This window comes from Corvus hawaiiensis, chromosome 7 (genome assembly GCF_020740725.1).
Source record: "Corvus hawaiiensis isolate bCorHaw1 chromosome 7, bCorHaw1.pri.cur, whole genome shotgun sequence".
Lineage (NCBI taxonomy): Eukaryota > Metazoa > Chordata > Aves > Passeriformes > Corvidae > Corvus > Corvus hawaiiensis.
Window position 1 is genome coordinate 35,679,803 of NC_063219.1, and position 25,690 is coordinate 35,705,492.

The 25,690-nt window shown below is 35.7% G+C and overlaps 1 protein-coding gene across 1 annotated transcript in view; it reads right to left on the reverse strand.

The window, feature by feature from the left end:
• LRP1B (LDL receptor related protein 1B) overlaps nucleotides 1-25,690 on the reverse strand; it is a 640,387-nt gene that overhangs the window by 47,764 nt on the left and 566,933 nt on the right. The window contains exons 66-77 of the mRNA XM_048309308.1: nucleotides 20,904-21,020; nucleotides 16,025-16,131; nucleotides 15,230-15,359; nucleotides 14,109-14,215; nucleotides 13,662-13,794; nucleotides 10,282-10,404; nucleotides 9,706-9,828; nucleotides 9,310-9,447; nucleotides 8,659-8,793; nucleotides 7,556-7,675; nucleotides 6,153-6,394; nucleotides 249-472 (exon numbers count right to left, since the gene is read on the reverse strand). Of these exons, the coding sequence (XP_048165265.1) occupies nucleotides 249-472; nucleotides 6,153-6,394; nucleotides 7,556-7,675; nucleotides 8,659-8,793; nucleotides 9,310-9,447; nucleotides 9,706-9,828; nucleotides 10,282-10,404; nucleotides 13,662-13,794; nucleotides 14,109-14,215; nucleotides 15,230-15,359; nucleotides 16,025-16,131; nucleotides 20,904-21,020 (1,699 nt within the window). The remainder of the gene's footprint in view (nucleotides 1-248; nucleotides 473-6,152; nucleotides 6,395-7,555; nucleotides 7,676-8,658; nucleotides 8,794-9,309; nucleotides 9,448-9,705; nucleotides 9,829-10,281; nucleotides 10,405-13,661; nucleotides 13,795-14,108; nucleotides 14,216-15,229; nucleotides 15,360-16,024; nucleotides 16,132-20,903; nucleotides 21,021-25,690) is intronic.

A 25,690-nucleotide genomic window follows, 5' to 3' on the forward strand; every position in this document is an offset into this window, starting at 1 on the left:
AACACAAAATTAAGCTGAATGCCTACACAGAACCTCAAAACACTTCACTGACACTAAATTACTGTGAGCCTTTAAACCTTCCTGGAAGAGATGGGAGATCTTGGTTTGCATTTAGGTAAACTGAGCAGGAAAGTTAAATGAACGACTTGGAAAAATGTAGACACTTGTAGACATCATTTTCTTTCCCTTGCTCCATTTTGCAATTTTATCTCAATTACCAAACCAGAGCGATGCTGAGGGATACATACCCCTTTTTGGGATTTACAGCAATTGCATATGGTTCTCCTGCAATGCTGGTGAGGAGCCTGGTGCAGTTTGGTCCCTTCAGCTGTCCCACATTGATGGAGTACCTCAGGCTGGTCCAGTGAGTTGTGTAGTAGCTGAACCAATGCATTCGGGAGTGATCAGTCCAGTAAACATTCCCAGCCACCCAGTCCACAGCAATGCCCCTTGGCCTTTTGAACTCTGGACACTAAAAAGATGAGATGTTGCAGTCAGGTTTGTGGAAATGGTCTTTCACAGCAGCTGCACAGCCACAGGGTAATTTTTTCATGTAATTTTCATGTAATTTTTTACAGTGAAACATCAGAAACACTGCACTGGAAAGGCATAAACTGCACCTGCAGGAGTCCAGTTCTAAGGGATCTGCTGACACTTCTATGCAATGCAGAAGAAGTCAATGCTTCAAATCTGTTTTCTCAGGTTTAAGGCTACCCACATTAGGGAAAAGTCACTTTGGCATCAACTACTTGAACTATTGATACTGAAGCAAATAAGTTTCATGGACTGTAATTCAAAAACAAAGGAAAAGGAAGTTTTAAGATTAGACAGCTGTTTTATTCCATGCAGAAGCATGGTATGGTGATCCATCCCAAAGGCCTCAGTGAAAACAGCAGGAGAGCCCATCCTGAGGCACAGCTGCCAAGGATAAAGAAAATCACTGCAATTAGAAAACTGCAGAAAATTCACTCTGTATTCCTGAATATTCAGCTTCACATGTAAAAGAGGCTTAGATGATTATAACATTAAATTTATCAACTGCAGGATCTCCATAATGATGTTCTTCCATAATCATTAAGGCCTAGATCTAAGAGATGGTCCTAAGGATATTGCAGATAGGAGATCTATATGAATGAGTTTCTCTAAAGTTTACTGGCATTCCTGCAGAAACGAGTAGCACCTGTAAAATAGGATTAATCAACTCTAACATGAATGCAGCATATCATAAAAAATTCAAGACCAGCATGAGCTAAACACATGTACAATTATTTGCCTATTTACCTATAATGACATCAAGTTAAATTATGAACAAAAAACATGTATTCCTTAAAAAAATGAAGCAATGGAATGCTACTAAGCTACATAGCTGAAAACTAGGAAAGAAAATCCTAAAATAACTTGTTTTTCCTCAGGTGTCACAGTTCCCTAATACCACAAGACATTTGTAGACTATTTTCATCATAAAATAAAGGTCATTTCATTCTCTAGGTGAAATAATAGGACCACGAGGGTGAATTTAGAGTGTTCATTGTTCATAAACTTTTAATTCTGCAAAAATGTCACAGAAGGGATGTTTTATAGATATATAGAACCTTGATTTTCGATTTAGAGGAATAGTGAAGCAGCAAAATCAATCACTGCATCCACAAAACAGTATTTCTTTAAAAACAGGGTCACAGTTGATTTTTTAAGAAAATACTGTATCATAATTCTTTGGTATGCAATGATGACAGTGGCAGCACATACTTTCACAAATAACAGAAAATTAGTTTTCAATAAGTGTAGCATTTGTATATAACAAAGAGTTTTTGTTATATTCATTCAGCAACATTCACAGAAAGGACCAGACACCAAAAAAAAAAAGGGTATTTTCATATAAAACCGATTGTATTTTTAATCTAAACTCCTTTTAATTCTGGGCAATATTCAGGCACCTGAGTGTAGAAACCTCTCATACCTGGAGATCTCTTCGGATAGTGAAAGGATTAATGGCACTGGCTTACAATGCTGGAACCAAATACTCTTTTAAAAGGAGAGCAGCTGTCATGGCCAGAAAAGCCTCTCACCTTTTTTATTTTTTTTGACTGTTCAAACCCACAGTTTACAAGAAGACTGTTTTTTGAGAGCCTGGAAAGACCAGGATGGGAGTTACCAAGAAGAATAAGAGATGGCTCGCAAACAAGCTGGTTCTAGATACAGATGAGACATCCTAAAAGGGACATCCTTAAGAGTCTGAAACAAGGATGGGGTTGCTGAGGAACACTGACCCCTTCTCCTCAACCATACAGGAAAGGTGACATTCCAGTAATTCTGGGGGGAATATAAAAGATCAAATGAAGAAGGAGACAAGGAGAAAAAATGGCAGGGAGCCATCTGGTGTAAGAGATTTATAAAAGAGAAAAAAAACCCACTAGCTGATGCTATGGCTGTGTAATTTCCAGTTGTGTTCATTAAGTTTCAGCTACGTGATAGTTCTGAGGTCTTATGCATCTTCTCACACTGTCTAGCAAAATTACTTGCTGGAAATGAGCTCTTACCTAATACCTTATTTGGATTATGCTAATTTTGAAGAAGAATTCTGCATACAAAATAAGGATGAAAATACAGGAAGAAAATCACACTAATGTTTTCTACAGTGATTTTAGCCCACTTTGATGCTAAATATAATGTACAACAACATATTAGAAAAATTGGGGTTCGAAACCTAATTGCCTTTTACAATTTGGAAGTCTCTGCACAGCTAGAGAACGCATCAGCTCAATGACCTTTGATCAGAACTGCTGTCTTTTGTAAATTCTGTTCTCAAGGTAAAGAATTAATAACAAGAAACCGAAAAACAAAAAACCAACAAAAAAATCAACCCCCAAACCAGCCAACCAGCCAAAAAAAGAAACTGCAGTAACAGCTTGGATCTGGCAACCATTTTCATATAATGGTAGATTACAGAAAAATTTTAAGTCCCCAAAGTAGATGACAACTCTAGTTTGTATCATAAGCACATATGAAGCAATATTTTATCTTATTTATTTTGCAGATAATTTGGGTATGGAATTGCTATGGAACAAAGTAAAAGAATGTTTTATTTTACTTAAAATATCTTCATTAAAAAATAATACATTATCTAATGTTATATTAATAGAACAGTAAAAAGAAATGAGAAACAACAAAACTTTTAGACTTTTGCCCACTGAAACACAACATTTTCCTTGACAGATGAGCATCCCAATGGGTGCAGTGGTTCACCAAACCACCATTTGTATTACAGAGTGTAGGATCATTTATAAATCTCAACCAGCTGATTCCAGAAAGTCTCCTAAGTACATAAACTTCATCCAGACAGAGCTGTAGCTCTAAGGAAAACCAGAAACCCATGCTATTTAGAGAAAATGGTCTGGAAATAGTTTGCATTCACAGGACACACTGCATTCCACTGGACCCTGGGGCAAGTGTTAGGACAACACGAGTGGATGTGTCCCAAGAGTGCTGAAGGGTCCCTGTGAAGTTCTCAGAACACTAGGGCTGGAGCAGGCTGCCAATACTCCCACTGGATACACCACAAAACCTATGCTTTTCTTCCTATTAGATGGTATCATTATTTTCATGTTCATCTTTTTGCCCTCGTCCATAAAATAAAGCACTCGCGCTGAAGCGTGGGGTTGCTCTGTGTTGAGATTCACCTCAGATAACTTCCCTGTGTCTCTCCAAGGATTAGGCAGCAAACAGCTGCTCCAGTCATCACCAATTCACTCTGACTGTCTGAACTCGATTGGGATGAAATCCTCTTCTGCATCTGTCAATAAACTCTGAAGAGTTGATATTTACTATTTCCTTTAATGCTTGAATTTGTACCAGTCTTAAACCCCTTTTCTGTGAAAAATAGGAGAGCTACTTAACACTATTCTCTGAGGAAGGCTCTTGATATGCTAATTCCATGGAGCAATTTCAGTTGAGATGGATTTTTGCATTAATGTAATTACCTGAAAATGCAGGTGACTTTGTTCAAGTTTACTGTTCTGATTTACATATCAAAGTCTAGATACAAAAGTTATAATGTAACCTTTGGAAACTTATCCATTAAAAAAAACTTGGGTTAAAATTAAGAAATTCTCAAGCTTTTTAAAACCAAATTTCAGTGACAATATTAAAGCAACACTATAAAACCAATTAACCTAATGATCACCGGCAAATAAGGCAACAATATTTGAATATTAATGAGATAATACTGGGAAAATAACTGACTAGTTAAGCACAATAAGAAGCAAATGTATCACAAATATAAATGAGAAGTGTCCAAGATATATTCAAATACAGTGTGTGCATTTTCCACATTCAGATTTGTAAAAAAGCTTTGTCGGGCTTGGATCAAGAATTGTCACAAGGACCTACCTGCACTGAGGAGACAGGGGAACATGGGTATAAAGAAAACCATCATTTTTTCAATATCTTTGAATCGAAAAGGAAGTGACTAAAAAGTATTCTCAGATAACAGTGAAAAAGATATGAAAACCAAAAAATATTTCAGTGCGTTAGGAAAATAGTTCTAAGACTATTTTATCTCTATTAGTATAAACAGGGAGACAATGACACATCAGCTGTGAAAATTTCAACCCCTGGACTATGAAGAAGTCTGAAGGAAGCTCATGCTGAGTTTTACAGACCTGTAAGAAAGACCCGTCAGAGAGGCTGTGGGTCAGCAGACTGCTCTTATTGCAGAATGCATCTACACATTACCCCAAAATAGAATGCAAATAAACAAACAACAGCACCACCTGTTATTACAACACTTTAATTTCACAAGGCTTTACAAGTTCATTACTTTCTAATAATGATCTAAGAGAAAATCCTGTGTATCAGGATTTTTTAAGCACAAATACACACCACATTTAAATGAGAAAAACACCACAGTAGAATTATTCCACATCTTCAATATGAGTATCCTTCTGCAAATCTCAGATGACAGAGCCGACCTACTAGAAATTCTAGGAATTATTTTGTACTTCAGATCTACTTTACATTCACTTTCTCTCAACAAAATCCAAACCCTTCTGCTGGGCAGGTGGAAGTATTGGTTTTTAACCACTCATAAAGATGCCATAACAGACTCAAGGTATCTTCAGGGTCCATCCTGAGGCTTTTTGCCCTGCTGGTGTCAAAGGTCAGGAATGTAATTCATTTGGAGAAGAAATATCCTTGGATGGAAGATACTCAGTAGTGGCTTCAGACGCGTATGAATTATAGATGAAAGATTGGGCTACTGCTGCTACTCCTGTTTATTCAGCTGGGTGTAAAAAAGCAGTCACAGGATGGAAGGTCATCACTGTTACCTCTCCTAAATTTAAGGAAACATGAAACAGCCAGACAGGTGTTTTTTCTAACTGGATTTACTACTGGGCAAGAAAAAACTAAAAATTCTACTCTGCTATCAAACTCAATAAAGAGTAAAAAACCCAAAATCTAAATTTACAGCCTTGACCACATTGTTATCTTGAGTTCAGTACTATCACATCCCAGAGAATTTTGTAGAAATATTTTAGGTAAAATGAGTAACAACCTGCATTTATTTTATTTTCAAGTAAAGACCATTTGAAATTACCGAAGCTTATAAAAATTCACATTTCTGTTGTGAAGTCCAAACTTACATTTATGTGTATTCAAAATAAGACACTATGCAGTTCAACAAATACAGGCAGAAATAATAATTGTTCTAATGTTTAAATATACATCATAACTTTGCCAATATTATTGTCTATATGATCACTGTAGAAATTAAGCTTGTGTTTAGCCTATCAGCATTTTCTGTCTTCCAAGGATTTGAAATTCATGGCTTTCTTCTTACATAGATATTACATTCTTCCCTTTCCTCTCTTGAAATAAAAAAATCTTGATGGTATACAGACTTTCCAAGCTTCTAATATAGTGATTATTTCTCTGTAGGAAAGTTTTTTAAATCCTGCAATTGTGTTGTCTTGGAGACTCTACCAAATCTGTCAGTCTTGAACAGAAAGGCTTTAGTAACCATATATATCAGTGAAATAAAATCATTCTCAGACAGACATTTTAGTTTACTAAATCAGCACATGCTATTACAGTCAGAACAGCAAAATAAACTGAATGGAATTTGTGTGATTTAATCTTTGATTTTGATCACTTACTATCAAGCCACTGTTACTCTGCCTTCTCTCTCTGTCGTGAAGTTTTCTGTAGAAAATCCCTCCTGGATTAAACTGAGTGCTCCAAACAATCATATCCCCTTGAAAATATGCATCCATTCCAGTTATCCTTGAATTGTGTTCAATATGTGATATTTGCTGATGAGCATCACTGTAGTTGAACGGATATGCAAAACCCAGGATGTCAGTGTCATTAGCAACATAGAGAACTTGATCTTCAGAGCCTAGGGATTATTATAATGAAACAAAAATAAGGTAAATGTCAACTAATGCAAAATCAGTGAGTTTAACTCAAGTAGCTTCTTGGTGTTTAGCTGATATCATTTCTTATGTTAAATTTTCTGGCTGTTGAAGATTGCAAAAACACCCACACTCTGGGCAATAAATGCAATTTTTGATGCTCTGATATCAACATATCAACCTCAGTGCTCTTCAAGGTCACAGTGTGACACCCAGGACTATATTTTAAGGAGTATGCAATATAAGAATTTGAACATTTTTAAGTGGTATCCAAAAAATACAGGGTATTATGCATTAAGCCCATATGAATCCCATATTTTTATATGCATGCTGTCTTTAGAGGGTCCTACATGTATATATTAAAGGAACACAGAGCTGTCAATAAAGATTTTTAAATTTCTCAACTGGAAAATAGAAGTGGAATTGTTTTATCTTTAGTGAAGGCAGTGAAGTTTGGAAATTGACTGCAACAGGACCCGTGCAGTTGTGCCTTACATCTCCTCATTTCAGATAGCCAGATACCATCTTGATCCAGATGTGAAGTATATTATTCATAAGAAAATGCTCTCTGACATCAATTCATTGTGTTTTGAGAAAGTTTAAAATCTGCTGGATACTTCAGAATGTATTCAAATTATTTTTTTCCCCCATTCATATCACATTTACCCATAGAGAATCAACTTAAAATGTCTGTCCAACACATTTACTCCTTGTGAGTATGAAATACCAAACATTTGTTCCCTTCCTCCTGATAAATGCAAGAACAAAGAGGAGTTTGGTTAAAGTAAATATCAATGAAGGAAAGAGGGAAGCATGAACTGTATTACAATGAAAATGAAGCTTGTGAAAAATTCAGATTTAGGATAATGATTCCCAGATTTTTAAATTATAAGCCCTCAGAATTGTGTCTGTGTTCCTATAATAACAAACCATTATCTTCAATTAGTAACCCTGTTTGTTCCCATGTCATAATCTGATTTCTTTAGTAACAGGCAATGATGAAAGACCCTGAGAGAGTCCATGTTATGTGTGAAATACTAATGACTCATTAATATGGACTTCCCATGGCAAATTTCCTTCCAAAAAATGTGGACAATGTAGATAACAAATGACAGTACTGTCTACTTTGATTTTTACAGCCTTACCTTTTGCTATGCAACTGTTATTCCTTTCCTTGTAATTTTTCTCACACGCACATCTGTAAGAGCCCTTTAAATTATGGCAGTGTTGGGAGCAGGCACCAAATACCATGCACTCATTGATATCTATGAAGAAAACAATTGTAATTTGTATACCTGCAGTTTAATACACAATTATTTAACATGTTCATAAAATCATGGAACAAAGGAGATGAACAAAGTCAACTCACAAGCAGTGCTGGATCTTGCAACAACAAAAGGAAACCCTTCACATTAATCACTGATGTTATTTCCACTGCAATCAACATATCTCAGATAATTTTTTATTTTAGTTCTCTATCATTTGTCAACCTCTCTTCTCTAGAACTTGAAAGCAGCTTTGAAAATGAAAACATGTGCCACAGTTATGTCTAACATACCTTCCTCTGCTACAGCCAAAACTACATCATTATCCTTATTGGAAAAGCTCCTCTTTACACTTTTTTCTTAAGAGCCAAAAAATGAAGGCTATATTCACTTTGATAGTCCCATGGAAGTGACCTGAACTTCTGTCAATTACTGCTCACCAGTAAGAAAATGAATTCACAACCCATTCTTTGGGAAGGCAGATTTAACTTATCTTTCCCATCAACCTTTTCATTGTAACAGCTGTGTTTTCCTGCTCACCAGTATGGCATCATATCTATTAAGACTACATCTTTCAGTTTACTTTGATTTCAGTTTTGTGTTATGCATCTTCATTATTTTAAGCATCTCAAAATACTCTCATATGCCAGCCTCAACAGCAATGTTAAATAATCTACTAGACTTTAAAAAATCCATTTACTCCTTAAATTATTTAACAGCCTGACTTGAACCTTTTGACATTCACAACTAATGTTAAATTTTTGATAACCTCTCCAGGTAAAATGTATGAATCTACATCTTGTAAATCCTGTTGATTTCTTAATCCCACAGCAACGAAACAGCTTTTACTCTGTGGAAAAAAAAACCCAAACAACCCCAAACAAACAAAACCATGATCTGTATCTCCTTCTCTAGCATAGAAAACTGACTACATGGTTGACTTTTAATACTTTACAACAAGGGAAGATGGAAAATATCTGTACCTTCACATTGTCTGTTCCTCCTGTTTCTTTGAAATCCAGGTTTACACTGACACAAAAGGGATGATTTTGTTTGATTACAAAATGCATCATCTCCACAAGGATTCACATTATCTTCACATGTATATTCAGAGACACCTAAACATAAATAAAATGTCTAAAAAATCCCTGATAGATTTGTTTAAAGTGTTAAAATGAGACCTAAAGTAACAACAGCAAACAACAAATTTATCTTTCTGTTTAAAGAGTATCAGGTAAATTTTTAACAAATTAATGACTTCACAGTGTTTATCTACATCTGCATAATTTAATCTATTACATTTCATGTAATGACAGTATTTAACTGAGATACTATGTTTCACACCAATTTAATACTAAAATTTTTCTTGCTGCAAATATGATACAAAATACAATCAACTTGTACTTAAATTTTGTAAAGAACTCGTAACTACTCCAAAAAACCTCCACAACTTGAATTGCTATAAGATTTGCCTTGCTCTAGTGGTACAGAATTCCATCCATTTCTAACTAAAAGAATGAACTACATTAAACTGAGTTCTGGATTGTTCAATAGGTTTTGCTCAGATGAATATCTCAGTTAATTGTTTCTGTTCTGCTACAATCAAGAAAACAAATCTTGCCAGCCCAACTCACTTATTTTGCAGTCTTGCTCATCGGAGCCATCTCCACAGTCATCAAACCAATCACACTGCAGCTCCATGGGAATGCATTTCTTGTCATTGCAAGCAAACTCATCTTTCTTACATGGTCTGGCTCTATATGTGATTTTATCTACATAATTACAGATTAATAAGAGAAAAATAAATCAGTATTCAAGATTCTCAGATTATTTTAGACACACACAAATAGGAATGACCACAAAGCATTAAGCCACTGGAAATTATTTCAAGCTTACTTTCTTTTGGTTTCAAATTCTGACCTACTGACCTCCAGTTAAGCTTTACTGAAGGACAAGCAGATCTCTGTAACAAAGTTTGCCTTCAAGGTGTTTGCTCTGATCTGAATGCCTTGAAAGGTAATATCACCTACCACAGTGATCTTCATCCGAGTTATCCCCACAGTCATCGACCTCATTGCAAATCTGCTCAGGCCGCAGACAAACCCTGTTGTTTCTACATCTGTATGGCCTCGTTGGAGGGCAGGGAAACTTTACTGTGCAGCAAAGAAAAGAATCAGCTGTTACCCAACTATTAATACTTTTTTAATAACACATCATCAAAGCCAGATATGTGTCAGCACTGTAAGCTCTTCATTTAGAGAATTTGTGTGATAAGGGTAATTTATACCATTTTTTTAGAATCAGTAAATATGGCAGAATTAAAACAGAGGAAGTAGGAAGAGTAATGATGCTCAATATTACATCATACAAGGAACTTTTTCCCCTCTGTGGGTTTCCTACAGAAAATAATAATGTCTCAAAAATATCAAATATCTGAAATTATATGAAAAGCAGTAACAAAAGAAAACTATATCCCATATTTTAAGCTTGTCGTCTAAAAGCAAAACAAACAAAATTTAAGACACATGCCTTTATATATTTGTGTATCTTACACGTCATTCTTGCTTTATTATATATAAAAATCTCTGAAAAATGTAATGTCATACCACACATTTCAGCAACTTCATCAGAGTTATCTCCACAGTCATCCTCACCATCACAAACCCAAAAATGTAGTTTGCAGAGGGAATTGTTGCACAAAAATTCATCAGCTCTACATATATTTCCCCCTGGGAAGATGAAAAGATGACAAAAAAAAGTCAGGAAAACAAAAAGAGGAAAGAATGTCAGTTTTTGATAAAACTAGTACAGCCAGTTATCACACACTATTTGCAGAGAATAGCACAGGTAGCATAACTACATTTACAGATCCCAAAGGAATGGGTTGGAGAGGCAGAGGAATACTCATTCAAAAACCTCTTCCTTGCCCAAACGCTTCCTTTTACTGACTGCTGGCTGGGAATTACTGAACGCAGGTACCAAAGACACCAACGAGTGACCAGCTGGGCATGTTGCACTTGCATTTTGCCAGGAGATGTTTAAACTCCCCGTCTGCGACTCTCTTTGGTGATGCAGCCTCTCAGCAAAGGCCTGGCTGGTACTTCAGTAATTTGGGCCATCAGAGAACAATCTAAACAGAAATAGGGCCAAACATGTGAAAAGCCACCTCAGTCCAGCTTTGCTTCACATGAATGTCTGATCCTCCACTTATTCCTACCCCACTCTCTGAGTCACACATCAGAGACAAAGTGATTGCAGCCCATTAGCCATGAGGCAGCACCTTTTTCTTCACCTGAGGAGCACCAGACCCGGCCAGGTTTGTAATCACCATCACCTCTAAATGCTGTAATTAGGAAAGGTCCAGCCATGTTGGCACAGAGCAGATAAGATGAGGTGACCTCTGACAGGATCTTCCTTTCTGTAACTTCTGAAATGTTTCACCAGGATATTTATTGAACACAGAAAGCAGCAAGAATAAAATCTTCCATGCAACTTCAGGATGTACTAAATTTTGAATCGTCTAACAAAAGGGAGCACAGAGTGAGGGAAAATGTTCTAGGGTGGAGTGCTCAGGCTTTAAAAATTAGTTCAAGGTGGATACAGTTTTAATGTGTGTCATGGTAAAAAGGAACTTCTTTCACAATTACGACTAAATTTTATCACTACCAATCAACAAAGTTATGGAAAGTTCTTGCAATTAATTTCCTATAAAACACATTTTTATGGTAACTGGATTTTCAGTTTCCTGGGAGGAGTGGAGCATAAAAGAAATAAAGCTGTGTATCTGCAGAGGAGGAAACAATGAAATTTTATATGATAGTGCCAAAGCTCTCACTGTGGCTTACACCTCACTGCATTACCCCCACTCTAAGGGCTAGATCAGGCTTCCATGGCTTTTCACTCGTTCGTTCAGTGCCCTGTTCACACCTCATTAAAATCAACAGAAGGCTTTCTTTTGCTTTAAAGATTCAGAATAGCTGAACGTTTTCCCCCCGCCAAAATTAATTTCCATAAAATGCCCATTGCATAGAAGGATGTTTGAACTCTCACACTCTGCTACCAGGTATAATTCACTCCCATGGCATATATAACTTATGAACATTAACAGAAATAGCCTGTATAATTATCCAAGGAAAATATATAAAATTCAAGTACTCTTCATGATGAAAGGCATGAATCCAAATAATTGTGTGTGCAATCACAATATAACCATCATTCTAGTTGTTTAATAAGATTGAAGAGAGTTATTTTTATAAACATGCACAGTGGGCCACAGATAAATATTATGGATATTATTTTAGAATGCTGTAGAATAAAACTCCATTTGTGTTTGCTGTATTTCCAAAGATGAAAAAATTAGTTATCAGTGAGATAAACTGGCATTTGTTTCATGTGATTGCTCTGCCTGTCATAATTCCTTTATAAAATAGATTTCTGCAACAGAATCATAATTGTGACATAAATACAAAGTATGATAGCAATAACCAACCAGGAATAGGCTTCTTATTGCATTATAAGCAATTTGCAGTTCACAGAAGCTCCATTATGCTACCCAAAGAATAACGTGGGCATCAGATAAAATAAGTGTGTTACTCTTTACTTACACTTCATTGGGTTTTAAAGAGATACAGTCCAGATATTTTAAAAGCAGTTTTAAAATGGACTAGATGTTGGGGTTTTTTTCTTTTTTTTTTTTTTTAACTTTGTTATCTGTCTTCTTGCATCTAAACACCTCTGGAATATTCTTCCCATTTTCTGAATTTCCTGGTCTCTCTTTCAAACTTAATCATCCCCACATGACTTTTCTTTTTTCCCTCTTAGTCTTAAGTATTGCATAATAGACTTAAAATAAGGAAAGGATATTTTACTATGTTTGTTTTATATCTGATTATTATCACATATTGTACTTCATTATGCTTCGAATTTATGCACACATCATGTGACTGTAGATGGCTAACATACAGAACTACCCACTCTGAAGGAAAAGAAAAGAAAAATCCAGGGAGAAAACCAAGATGATGACAAAATGCCAACTCAAATTATTCTTTAGGAAAAACTTCTTTAATTAGACTAAGAGGAGGGACTGGTGAGGAATGTGAAGCTCAAGGGAAGCCTGAGCTGCAGTGACCATGGAATGGGGGAATTCAAGACCCTTAGGGCTGCAAGGAGGGTGCACAGCAAGCTCCTTACACTGGATTTCTTCAAGGATCTGCTTGGGAAAGCCCTGGAGGGAAGAGGGACCCAGGAGAGCCTGGCTGATATCCAAGCCATCACCATGCAAGCCCAGAAGGGATGTATCCCAACAAAGGCAAAGTCAAAATGTGCCAGAAGGAGTCTGCGGATGAACAGACACAAACATAAAAAAGTTGCTCCTGGACAAACACAAACATAAAAAAGAAGGTGAGGCCCTGGCACAGGTTGCCCAGAGAAGTTGTGGATGTCCCATCTCTGGGAATGTTCAAGGCCAGGTTGGATGGGGCTTGGAGCAACCTGGGATAGCGGAAGGTATCCCTGCCCATGGCAGAAGGTTGGAACTGGATGAACTTTAAGATCTCTTCCAATCCAAAGTGTTCTGTGATTCCATGAAATAAACAGAAACCCAGGCTCTTAAGATGACTTATTTAGCAACTGTTCAATATATTGCACAGCTGTGTAATTTATTGTGCATGGCTCTGTAATTTATGGTAGCCTATAAAAGTTTAAATTAGCCAAATTTACTGCTAGTTTCCTTGATGAAAAAGAATATGCTTCCAGTAACAACATGACCTTTTCATCACTGGGGAGGGAAATACAAAGGAGGAACAAGTCATAAACAACCTAAGTTTTGCTTATTCCTGCAGATCACTTGTTAAGCTGCTGTGCTGTCTTTGTCAAAAGAGGTCACAGAACTTTCCTGTCTCCACTCATAATGGCCAGGGCACTACTAATTTGCAATGTGTGTATTCATAAAAAGTCCAATAAACTCTTTTAGGAAAGTGTCTCTTGCCTTGGTCACAGTTTTCTTCATCACTGCCATCCACACAGTCATGGATCCCGTCACAAAGCCATCGCACAGGGATACAGTAGGCCTTATTTCTGCACCGAAACTGATCCTCTTTACATTCTGTTACACAATCCATCTGTGTGAACACAGACACGAGCTTTGTATTAATGAATGAGAGCAACAACAACCTTGTCTATGCTGCCAGGAGGGAGCAGTCCCTGATGGAAACTGCCCCAGAACCACGCTCGGGGTTTGACTTCGAGAAAACAAATTTGTCCACTCCAAAGCCTGCCCTGAGAGCACAGAAACACAAAAGCATGGGCTAAGTTATTTGACAGTACTCAGTGGATGCAAGAAAACCCTATTTGCCCTTTCAGTTATTTTGAGGCCTAAAAAGTTTACAAAAACTTTGGGGGGGAAAAAAAAAATCACCAGAAATGTGTCAGGTACCTCATCAGATCCATCAGCACAGTCGAACTCTCCGTTGCATTTCAAAGACGCCGAAACGCAGCCCCCACTTGCACACACGTACTCACTTGAAGAGCAGGTTGGAGATGCTGGTTACAAACACATATTTTAGCATGAAGAAAAAGACAATCTATGAATAAGTTGATTTTTAATTTTAAGCTTTCTTCTGGTTAATATAGTGAGCAAAGTTGTGTCTGAGCACTTTCACGAACTACGATAAAATGTTTGACAAAGACGAATTGTTGCATCCTAAGTAAACTGTAAAATGAGAGTGAGAAGGTATTTGTGTTTTACCACTTAGAAAGTTAATGTTGTTTTCTCCTTACACTTGGTAACAAAGGCAACCACACACATGCATATATTCATAGAATGAATATATTTTAAAAATTGCATCCCTTAAAATGTGCCCATTTTAAGGGTCTAGCTAAATTTAGGTAATTTATAATTGAGTAAGTTAAATTTATAGAAAAAAGTTTTTTTGGAAATTATACATTATTACAATTAAAATACATAAATTAAAGGATTTTTAAATATAAAGATGGATATTTTTGTTGCACTGTAAATTGGAAGAGTTTTGTCATAGGCTTTTACCAGTTACATCTATCTACATGAAGCTTACAAAAAAATTAGGAAAACTCCTGCAAAAATAACAACTGTATTTTCCAAGAAAGCAAAAATAAAATAAAATAAAATAATAATAATAATAATAATTTAGCAGACAAAATCTTTGCATAAAGACTATGAAACTTTGAATGAAGACCACGAAGCAAAACACTTCAGTACATGCCAAGATTTACTGATGTTTTCAGAGCAGAATTTTATATGGTGAATATTTATTATCAAATTACAATTCAAAATAATTAAATTAAATACCCATGACCCAACAATCTTCACATTGCAGAGTTGTACGTAACTAGGGTTTCCAAAATACCAGCTGGAAGACACAATGATGCAAACTCAAAAGGTAAAGTATTTCAGATTATTTTTGCACTTTCTTGCTACTTCTAGTGCCCAAGAAATTTTGATTTGATGATTTATTTTCTTCTTTCATTCTGATTTATTCCTGGCTTCATTTTATATTTCAGCATTATTTCAAACAATACCTGGTTCACAATTTTTCTCGTCATCCCCAAGTTTGCAGTCCTCATGACCATCACATGTCCATTTTGCTGAGATGCACTGGCCATTGGAGCACTGGAACTGATCCCTTGAGCAGCCTGTTTCACAATACCTCTGGTACAAAAGAAACAGCCAATACACAAGAGCAAGAGTTTAATATAAACATTGGTAAATACGCAGCTGGTCACAGAAGTCACAGCCTATAATCCTACAGGTTATGAAAGACACAGTTATTAAAGTCTTGTGATATGAAATATATTTGTGGGTATGATTTAAGTAAGGTGGCTTGCACCCTCTAGATAGTAGGGAAACACCTGAGGTTTTGTATTGACAGGAAAGGAGAAGGGGAAAAAAGGGAAAAAATATAGAACAGAAAACCAGCAAAGTACTATCCCATGAGCTTCTGATGCACAACAAACAGGCTACATTGTTCTCTCAAAAAAAAAAAATCTCTCAAACCAAACCATTGCTGCATGTAAAAAGAATGGTTTCCCAATCAGGACACAAAGTATTTCCAGGATAGGAAGAGGTTCAAACCATTGCTGGGACATAAACATGCAGAACACTGTTAAATGTTACTTGATTTATTTGCATGTTCTCTTTTTAGAATAGTTCCTTCAAGAGGTTTAGGTTTAATTTAGTAATGGTATTTGCATACATGGATTCATGTATAGAGTTCCTATTGCTGCCTTTAAAAAAATTTGTATGCAGGAATCGATTCTCCAACAATATAAAACTACTAATTCCCTAAAGAAATACTTTTTCTGGAAGATGCCTACCTCATCTGAGCCATCTGCACAGTCATAGTCTCCATCACACCAGAATCTTGCTGAAACACAGTCTCCATTTGCACAAAGAAAGTCTTTCAAAGTACACGTTTGAGGCTCTGAAAAAAAACCAAAACAAACAACCCTAGGTTTATTAGCATTTTCATTAAATATTTTATACATAGAAACCCCCAATCAATCAATGAATAAACATGAAAAACTCAAAACAATTAGCTTGCAAATGATAAGGACCAGTTTTTCTGTAGGATTTTATTCCACAACATCATGTAACTAGATTTCATTTACATATAGTAAGACAGTAATGAAAATACTTTCATTACTTTCCAACATTTCAGTTCTATGAAATTTCTTTGGAAAATAACATGATGTTGACTATATATATTTTATTAATTTCAATGCATGTATGTCAGTAGGGTTTGTGAGATACGTACCAGACACCAGAAACACCTTTTGCATGGCTTAATATCCAATGTAATTAGTACTGACCAGATTTTTGGCTTTCCATCACACAGTAGCACATAATTTATCACATACCTTTTAATGAGTGTGTGTGTGCATCAAGAGTCAGCTTCCCCTGTGCTCAGCATCCAGGGGAATGGCGTTGAGATACCAGATAGAACTCAAAAGTTTGGTGTTTCAAGTAAAATAAAAGTTTTCAGTACTGCTGACAAAAAACATTGGCAAGGGGGGCCTCTGTGGAAGATTCCCTCAGCAGAACATCATGTACTTTCCTCCTGAAAATGAGGACCACTACAAAAGACATTTTCTGTGTGCTGGACATTAGATTAAACAAAGATAGAGAGGTATTGGGGATTTAGGAGAAATTAAGTAATTCTCTATATGCAATTTAGATCTCCCAGTCAGAGGGTTTTTGGAGAAAAAAGGACTTAAAAGGCAAACAAGGATTATTTGTGGGATTATTTCCATCACAGTACACAATGCAGTATGTAAATGATGTAAAATCAAGAATAAGGATTTATTATCAAGACTTTTTCAGCAGAGACATGGGAAACAGCAAATGACAGTGACTGAACCAAAGGAAGGAGGATGAAAAAAAAAAAAAAGAGGAGAGACAGAGCAGACAGTAGCAATGGACAGAAGGAATGGACAGGAATAAATTGAGTTATGCATGAGTTATGGAAGGTGCAAGCATGAGTGCTTTTATAAAGCATAACATACTGATCAAGGAAAGAAAACACAAAATTAGAGGCCTCAAACTGAGAAGAATTTGGTAAATACCAGCATGAGAATACACCAGACATGACTAGCATGGATCTAACAAAGTTGAATTCAGTGTGAGTGGGGTTTTTTTCCAGGTTTTATAAAAATCAAAACCTGTTTCAGGAAAGAAATCATTTTAATCAACTTTGCCACTGCCTTTCCCCCACTCTTTACTTCATAAAAAAGACTCAAAATGACTCTGTTTGAAATTTTTTATGAGAAATTTCATTTTCCAGGTAGGCACAAATTTTAATTTTGAAGTTGTAGGAAAGTCATTTTAAAAGTAGATCTACAGTGATTACATCAGTTCTCCAGAAATGTTATATTTCAGCAAATCAAAGGCTGGCATTTATGTGGCCTCAGATTATGTGCACACTACCTCAGATTTTTTTTTCAAAGTGTAAGCTTTAGCAAATCCCAGATGTTTGATTCTTTTTGCTGTCAACAGGCCAAGAAGGAGAATTTAATGATATGATAAAATATATACAGGAAATAATTTGTGGGAAAAGCCATTCACATGCAAAAAACCCCACCAAAACTGTCATGTTTCCATATTGATTAGAAAAATATAAGCAAATACTTTTGCTATACTGCTAATAAATTATTCATAAGCAGAGATTTGATACTGGGAAAATGTACACAAAGAGCTAAGTACTCAATTCTCTGTTTGCAAGAAATATTTCTTCTGCTGCTGGGATCCAGCTCTGTGATTTACATATGAACACAGCAAAGAACTTTTCCATCAGTACTCAGATTGTTAGTGAAAGGAATAAATATTAATACAGAACAGTATTGAAGGAATAAGCATAAATGGACTTCTGTATAACCCATGAAGAACAGCACTCTTTAGCTTCTGCTTTGTAAAATCACTGAAACTCCTTCCCAAGAAAAGCATTTGGGATACAAACTCATCCCAGGACAAAATTCACTAATTTGTTTTCTTGGCAACTTGTAGAAGCAATAAAAGAGCATTGGGAAGGACTTCTAGCAGCATTAATATTTGTACACTGACTGAATTCATGTCTTGCTACAACATTATTATGTTTGCTGTGCTTCAAGTTTACAGTACGTTTTCTTTAATCACATTAATTAAAAAAAAAAAAATTACTAGTGCCTTCTTTTCAGCAGGAACAAGATAGATTAGATATATAGAATAATATTCATTACTATGGAATTTTCTTTTTTTGGAGTTTCCTGAAAGAAGAAACACTATTTTTTGCTCTAATTTATTTAAAAAAAAATAAACTCTGAAAGCAAATTCTCCCTCCAGAGAGATATTACCTCAGAAGAATTAACAAGGTATCCTACATTTCTCATTGCAGACTCATTATGTACCAATATCCATGCTAATAACTCTTACTTCACATTGTCCAAATATAGTTAAAGAACAATAGACTGTAAGACAAATACAGTTAAATACCAAAGTCATAACTGGCATAATGATTTGCATGACAGCACCAATAATTTTTCACACCCATACAGGTTTTTTTAACGTGTATTGTTTCACTTCTGATAACTTCAGCAGAACAGTGAATTTCTTGCATGTGAAGAAACTGCATAGAAAAGTGTAAATGCTTGAGCTTAATTTCTATAATTCCGTGAATTCATTCTGCATTCTTAAGAAACAACTCATTTTCTGATACAGTTCCCTGACAGCCCTTTGTATATTATATTCATGTATGCCATGAACAATTTATCTCGCTGTGCAATGTAACATATTTTGTCAAATGCTTTTGAAGTTCTAATTTCATATGTATTTGTTTCATTACACTTTATTCTATAAGTGGCTTGATGGTCTATAAAAATTTTATACAACTATTTCAAACAGCTGAACAGTATTATGTACTGTCCCAGTGCTCCCAAGACTTTGAATTTTAAAACTGTGCCAGCCTATTGTGCTTAATTTAAATAGTAGAATCGGTAGTTAGAATTTAAGTGTGCATTTCACAACCAAAAAAAATGTAAAAAAACCAAACTAACACCCTTTAGTTTGATTCACCTTCCGTGTCTGGGCACTCTCAACTCACTAATTCGATTAATGACGAATTTCTTTATCTGCAAGTCAAGAGAAGGACCAAGAAATGAATATATAACTTAGCTATTGATATAAACACAAAGCTGGAAACTTCATAACTTTTTTTTTAAAAAAACAAACAGATTATTATTCTCTCATTATTTGAACTTTTTTATATCACTTTGTAGCATAATGATCTGAACTTTAGGGAAGAAAAATATTACTGCTGGGTCAGTCACACACATGGCTAATTCCAAATGTGATACTCAACACTTATCTTGCAAACAGCAATAATATTTTGTGGAAGTTTTGGATTTGTTGTTTTTTTTCCAAAATTTCAACAGACTACCCAGTTCTGTAGATTAACACTGTTATAGCAAAACTATGACTCTCTATTTGTTTTCTACACGAGGATAAAAGAACATAAAATACTTTCTTGCTACTTGTAATACAGAAAACTGACACCAATAACCAATTCTAAAGTAAAATCTCCCACAAAGCTAAGGAAGCTTTAGGGTGCCAACCCCCCGAGTGTAACAACAAAAGGCTCTGAGTGATTACTGAGCCACACGACATTTTCCCTTTTATATGAAACACTTGCATATGAAAAACCACAGCACTATTGCTTGCTTGAATAAAACTCACAACATTTTCAATGCAGGTAGTAATTACCAGGCAGACAAATCCACTTTAACCTCCCAAGCAGAATGAGACACTCTGTACCTACGGACACCACATCTCGAACTGGAGAAAGGGGCAGCAGCATTTACTCAGCATTAGAATGCCTAATTTATTAAGCTTTCTAAATCATTACCTTGAAGATACCAAATATACACTCACGGCATACATCAGGAATGTGTATTCAAAATTATTTGCAAGAACAAGATATTAACTTATTGGATTTCTGAGTACCAAAGAAAAAAATCACAGAAATTGTCAAGAGGAGGCACTTCAGAATTATTTAGGGAATGTCCCTCTTGAAATATTTTATAAAGACAATAATTATCAGATAAAACCATTACAAATTTTTCCTTTCTTCCTGAGAACCAGATGGAAATTAACTCCCTGAAAGTGGTATTACAGAGATTTATTAGGCCTTCAGATTCCTCATGGGTAGGAGAGAACCGGGTACATGAGCTGCTTTGAATAACCCCATCTACTTCTCAATGCAATTAAGTACTACAGAAATTGACTTCTCAATATGAAACAAGGCAAATCATCTCAAGAATATAATGAATGTAACGAGCAGGTAGTGTTCGATCAAAATTCCTTGTTAACAAATGCTTACCACGTTACCTCTGAACAGTGTTTATGGTTCTTTTTCAGAGATAAGAAATGTGATATGTAACCAACTGGCAAAAGGTAAACTAATTGCAATACTTGTTTTTAGTTCACCAGATTATTGAGCAGTTGGAAGTCAGGCATTTTTTCACACTGATACAGCTCTTTGTGAGAGTGAATAGAAGTGGAGAAATACAGCAAGGGACATTTTCAGTTGTGGTCAACTGATTTTCAGCAGATCAGAGTGTGTGGAATGAAAACATGCCCGTGAGTTTTATCAAAATTCAAAAGCTTCCTCTTGCACATTGCTAAACTGACTCTGTTATAACATGGACTAAGGTAAAAGCTACTTACTACAGTTTTCTTCATCAGAATTATCTCCACAATCATTTTGGCTGTCACATCTCCAATGATCTGGAATGCAGTTGTTGTTTTTGCACTGGAACTCATGAGGTCCACAAGTTTTTTTATCTGTAATTAAGGTGAATAATATTTACAGCATTGCAAACAAAGAGCCAAAATGGGAAAGACTTCCACTAAATACAAGATGATATTGCTGGATACATTTAATAACGAGCAACCGTAATATTTGAAATGTTGCTTTCAGGAATAATTTATTTCTCATAACATTCTTTAAGCTTCTATTTATACATTCACACCTTAATCTTAAATTTGATGAAATTAAAATATGCAGTGTATAAACTGTCATATAAAGTTAAAAAATATAAAATTCAGAAGGTTGTTTGAAGAGAGGGTATTAGTGCACTAAATCTCAAAAACTTCTCTAACTTTTCCTTGAATTTATCTCTAAGATTGCTTAACAAAAGATCAGATCACAGTAAACCACTAGACTATTGATTTGAAAAATGTAAAAAAATACGTATTTCTCAAAAGTTATTTTTACATATAATAATTTAAGACAGAAAACTTTGCACTTTGATTTAAATTTTCACCTACTCATGTATTCAATTGGAAGTTTACTCACATGAAGTAAAACATTATAAAGCCTATAATGCTAACCTGAGGGAAACTTCCTTCATGTTGTACATTTTCAATGAGCTTTTCTAGTTACAGAGAAGCATTGGAGGCAAAGCCTCAGAGATACATGAACATCCTGAGCTCCTCCAGCAGGAAGGAGCTGCCTCTGTGTTTTCTGTGAGCAATTCTTGAATAATTCGTTCAGCTTCTAAGGGCTGAGATGAAATGAAGTAAATTAAAAAGTTATCAGTGACATTTTCGTTGCGGGGGGGGGAAGTTTGCTTTGTAAAAGCCTCAATGACATATTTAAAATTACTTGTCACTGTGATATTTCACTGGAAATTTTTTAAATTTCCGTTAGGCAAAGTCATAACATGTCAGAGCAGCTTCACTCTGCTCTCATGGCAACTCGAGGGCTGCTAATAACTGACAGAAACAGCAGCTTCAATCAACCTGATTACTCTGCTGGTGAAGCACAAATTAGAGGTGTTAGGTTTGATGCCATGGGCCAAACTGCTGCATTTTCTCTGTAGTTTTAGGTGTGGCTCTGGAACCAGACTGATAAAACTACATTTGCATATCAAGACTGGTGTTGCAGTTGAGTTGTGTGCACTCAAAAATCTGGTCATTGCAAGTCTGCCTTTTGCGTTTGTTCCTTATTCTCTGCCAATGGCATGACTGTAAGAAGTTTTCTCCCAAAATACTTTGTTTTCTATGATATTTTTCAATATTACAGTCCATGATATTTTGATCATGATATTTCAAATACTTGCACTGGCAAACAATTAAAAATACTTATTAACATTACGAAACACAAAAGTATTCCTCCCAAACTTATGACACTCTTGTATTTTCATTCTGTAGCTTTGTGAAAGATTAAGTTTCAACCCTGAAATATATCCTATATTTATTAAAATACTTCTAGTGAAGTCTGCAATCTCTAACTAGAGTATTTGCTCACAAAATGAGTTGTAACACCAATGACAGATAACATCACAGTGACATTTAATTATTTTATTTCTCCTTCCACATCCAATAGAAATACCAAGATCTAGTCAGTAATACACAGAAGCCAGAGCTGACAGCCATTCATTTCAGTTACCTGAACATGCAATATATATCTTCTCACTCTTCATAAAGAATTATTTAGTTCTCAAGCATGCTAAATCCATTTTTTAGCATTGCCTTTCTACACGTGAAGAAAGTCTAGATTTTTTTTAAATTTATCCAATCTTAACCTCTGATTGCTACTTGAATGTTAATCTTTCTCTTCTTACTCTATTTCTACCAAATATAAGAAACATAATTGATTTTTTTAATGCAAAATATTTTGCATGTTTGTAAGGCTCTCCCTTTCACAAATCTGAAAACTTTATTTTTTTCTGGGTTGAAAGATCTCTTGTAGCAGCTTACAGCTAAAAATATCTTACAAACCAGGTTTGCTTGTCTTGTATTTCTTTCTTTACATGAATGAGAACTGAGGAAAACGCTGGGATACCAGAGATAGGATATAACAAAGAGGAAAATTTGGGGAAGTTATGTAACAATTATCTGATCTTTGAGAATGATGGATTCACTCACCTCAAAGGAAACAGTGCAAGACCTTATTTACTGGGAACTGTGGAACCATGAAAAGCACACAGGGGCCCCCACACGTTTTGTCATCTCTGCCTTCAACACTAAATTGCTTTCTCATTTTTCTTTAAATGAGACCACCTTGAAGTGTGAAAGTTCAGATAGAAATGGTACAAAGGCAAAGAAGCAAATACTGATAACTCCATTTTCATATTGCTCTCTTCAAGTTGTTATTAAGAGATTCACTGACCTACTGTAACAGGCAAAGCCCTTCCCTAGGAATCTGTGTGATTGCCTGAGGTAGCTGCTGGTAGGTTGGGGTTCACATTTTTGTGCACACTAAACCAGGATTTTGTTTTAGAAATACTTCTAAATGAGCATGAGGAAAACAGGATGAAGACTTCAATCAGAAAAACAAAACAAAGCAAGCCCCAAAACCCTTATGCACCCTAAAAGCACTTTAATTCAAAGACCAATCCCTGTGAATGAAAACACTATTCTGTCACTAATTGTATGCACTGCACTTTGGGGATTTTAAATCCATGTATTTTCATGTGTGTCCATTTGTGTCTGAGAGGGATAAAATCCAAAACTAAATTTGCTTTTGATACGGGATCAGCTGGCTGTCCTAGAGCTTGGCAGGCTGTCACCCATGCTGGATACAGGAAATTGTTGTTGGATACAGGAAACTGTTGATGGAAGTTTATATAATGCATCCTTCAAATGCCTCAAAGAAAATATTCTTTATCATCAGGAAAAAAACCTACTTTATGACTCTCACAGCTAAAAATAAAATTAATATTTTAAAAAGTGAAGAAGCAGAAAGCAGTCATGCCAACGTTGACACATTAAGGTAATGAAGACCTGAAATACACAAAAACTTTAAAGCATATTATAAAATCACTTTCCAAGACCACAGTCAGCTTTCTGCAGATTCTAACTCAAGCTGGTCCATTTTGCTGTAAAGTATCAAAGTTGTGAGCAAGGACTAGCATAATCTAACAGCTTTCTTTAATTGCCTGGACAGTTAGCACTAATTAACTCTACCTACTGTTCTCTGAGAGACACCAGACACTCCTTCATAAACACACATTCCCTGATTCGACCTCAACTGTCTGAGTTGGAAAGTTACCACAGAAGACTAAATACATTTACACTGCTTCTAGCAAATTTACTCAGTGTAATATGTCCAATAACACACAGCAGCAGATGTTGACTAAGCAAAATACATATGGCCATGCAGCACTCAAGCAAAAAGAGATTACTTTACACAAGTTTTGCATTGCAGGCATTTTAGAAATGAACTCTAAACAATAACAAATTAGTGTTACATCAACATATGTAGATCCTTTTTATGCTCAGCTTGCAGCTTTAGAATTTAATTCTATCAAATTTTGTCCATAAAAATAACAATCTTTAACTTGAAAAAAAAAAATGCAGAAGACCAAACTGTGCTGAAATTACTGCCATAGTAAGGTCATTTAAACATATTTCAAATACTAAAAATATGGAAAACTTCAAATTGTGATTAAACACACCCTGTTCTTGTGAATGCTTAGCTGTTCCATGTGTACACAACCGTATTTGGCACAGAAATTGTGACTATGGATAAGTTATTCTGTCTCCTCCAACATGAAAACCAAGAGCAGTGTATGAAGCCAGGAGATTTAAAATAAAAATGTGGGTGTTTTGTCAGGGAAGGGTATGATTAAGCTGTGGAACACCTCGCTGCAGCATGCTGTGAAAAGCCTACAAAGGTAAAAAGAGAGTGAAATCTATCATGAATTATTGTATACAGAGACATATTTGACCCACAGTATCTCTGATTCTCAAGTTGTTAGAGGCTGGAAGGGTATCCCAGGGAAGTTCAGTACAAGCCTGCTTTGCTCACATATTCCTCCCTAGATACTCATTTTCAGTCACTGCCAGAGACAGGATAAAAGTCAAGATGAGTCTCAGATGTGAACCAACACCTCCAGTTGTGTATGTTGTGATTTAAAAAACATGTTGAGCTTGGGATTGCACACATTGCTCCTCGATGCTTTTTAACTGTTTGGGTAATTTTATTCTTTCTATTGTAAAATGATGGTTCAGAGTGAAGCACTTATTATAAACACATTTTTTCCTATTTAATGTCAGTTTTATTTCTTTTTCTCTTTGAGAAAAAAAAAAGTGACTTGAGGATATTACTAGATGAACTATTTTAAGACCATTTGTGCCACATCAGTTGGGTGTGCACAGGTTAGCCGAAATGTGAATCCATAGTTTGGAAGCTTGGAATGCTGTTCCAATTGGAAAGCAACAGCATGTTGGAGATCCAGATGATGTGGAATGGTGCAGGAGAAAGCAGCTGTGAAGTAAATCAGGAAGTGAACAGTGCAGGGGTACTACAACAGCAGCCCAGAAGGGGATATGAAGCTTTATCTCCTTTGTATTCACTGTTTCTTCAGGACAAATGATTCCTTGCACTGGAAACTTCTCCCCAGTTGATAGGAACAATTATTTTCTCCATCTCGGCAAATCAAACGATGGTCTTGGATTTTCAGTGTTGAGAAAGACTTCATTCTCCTAGGCATATTTGCCACCTT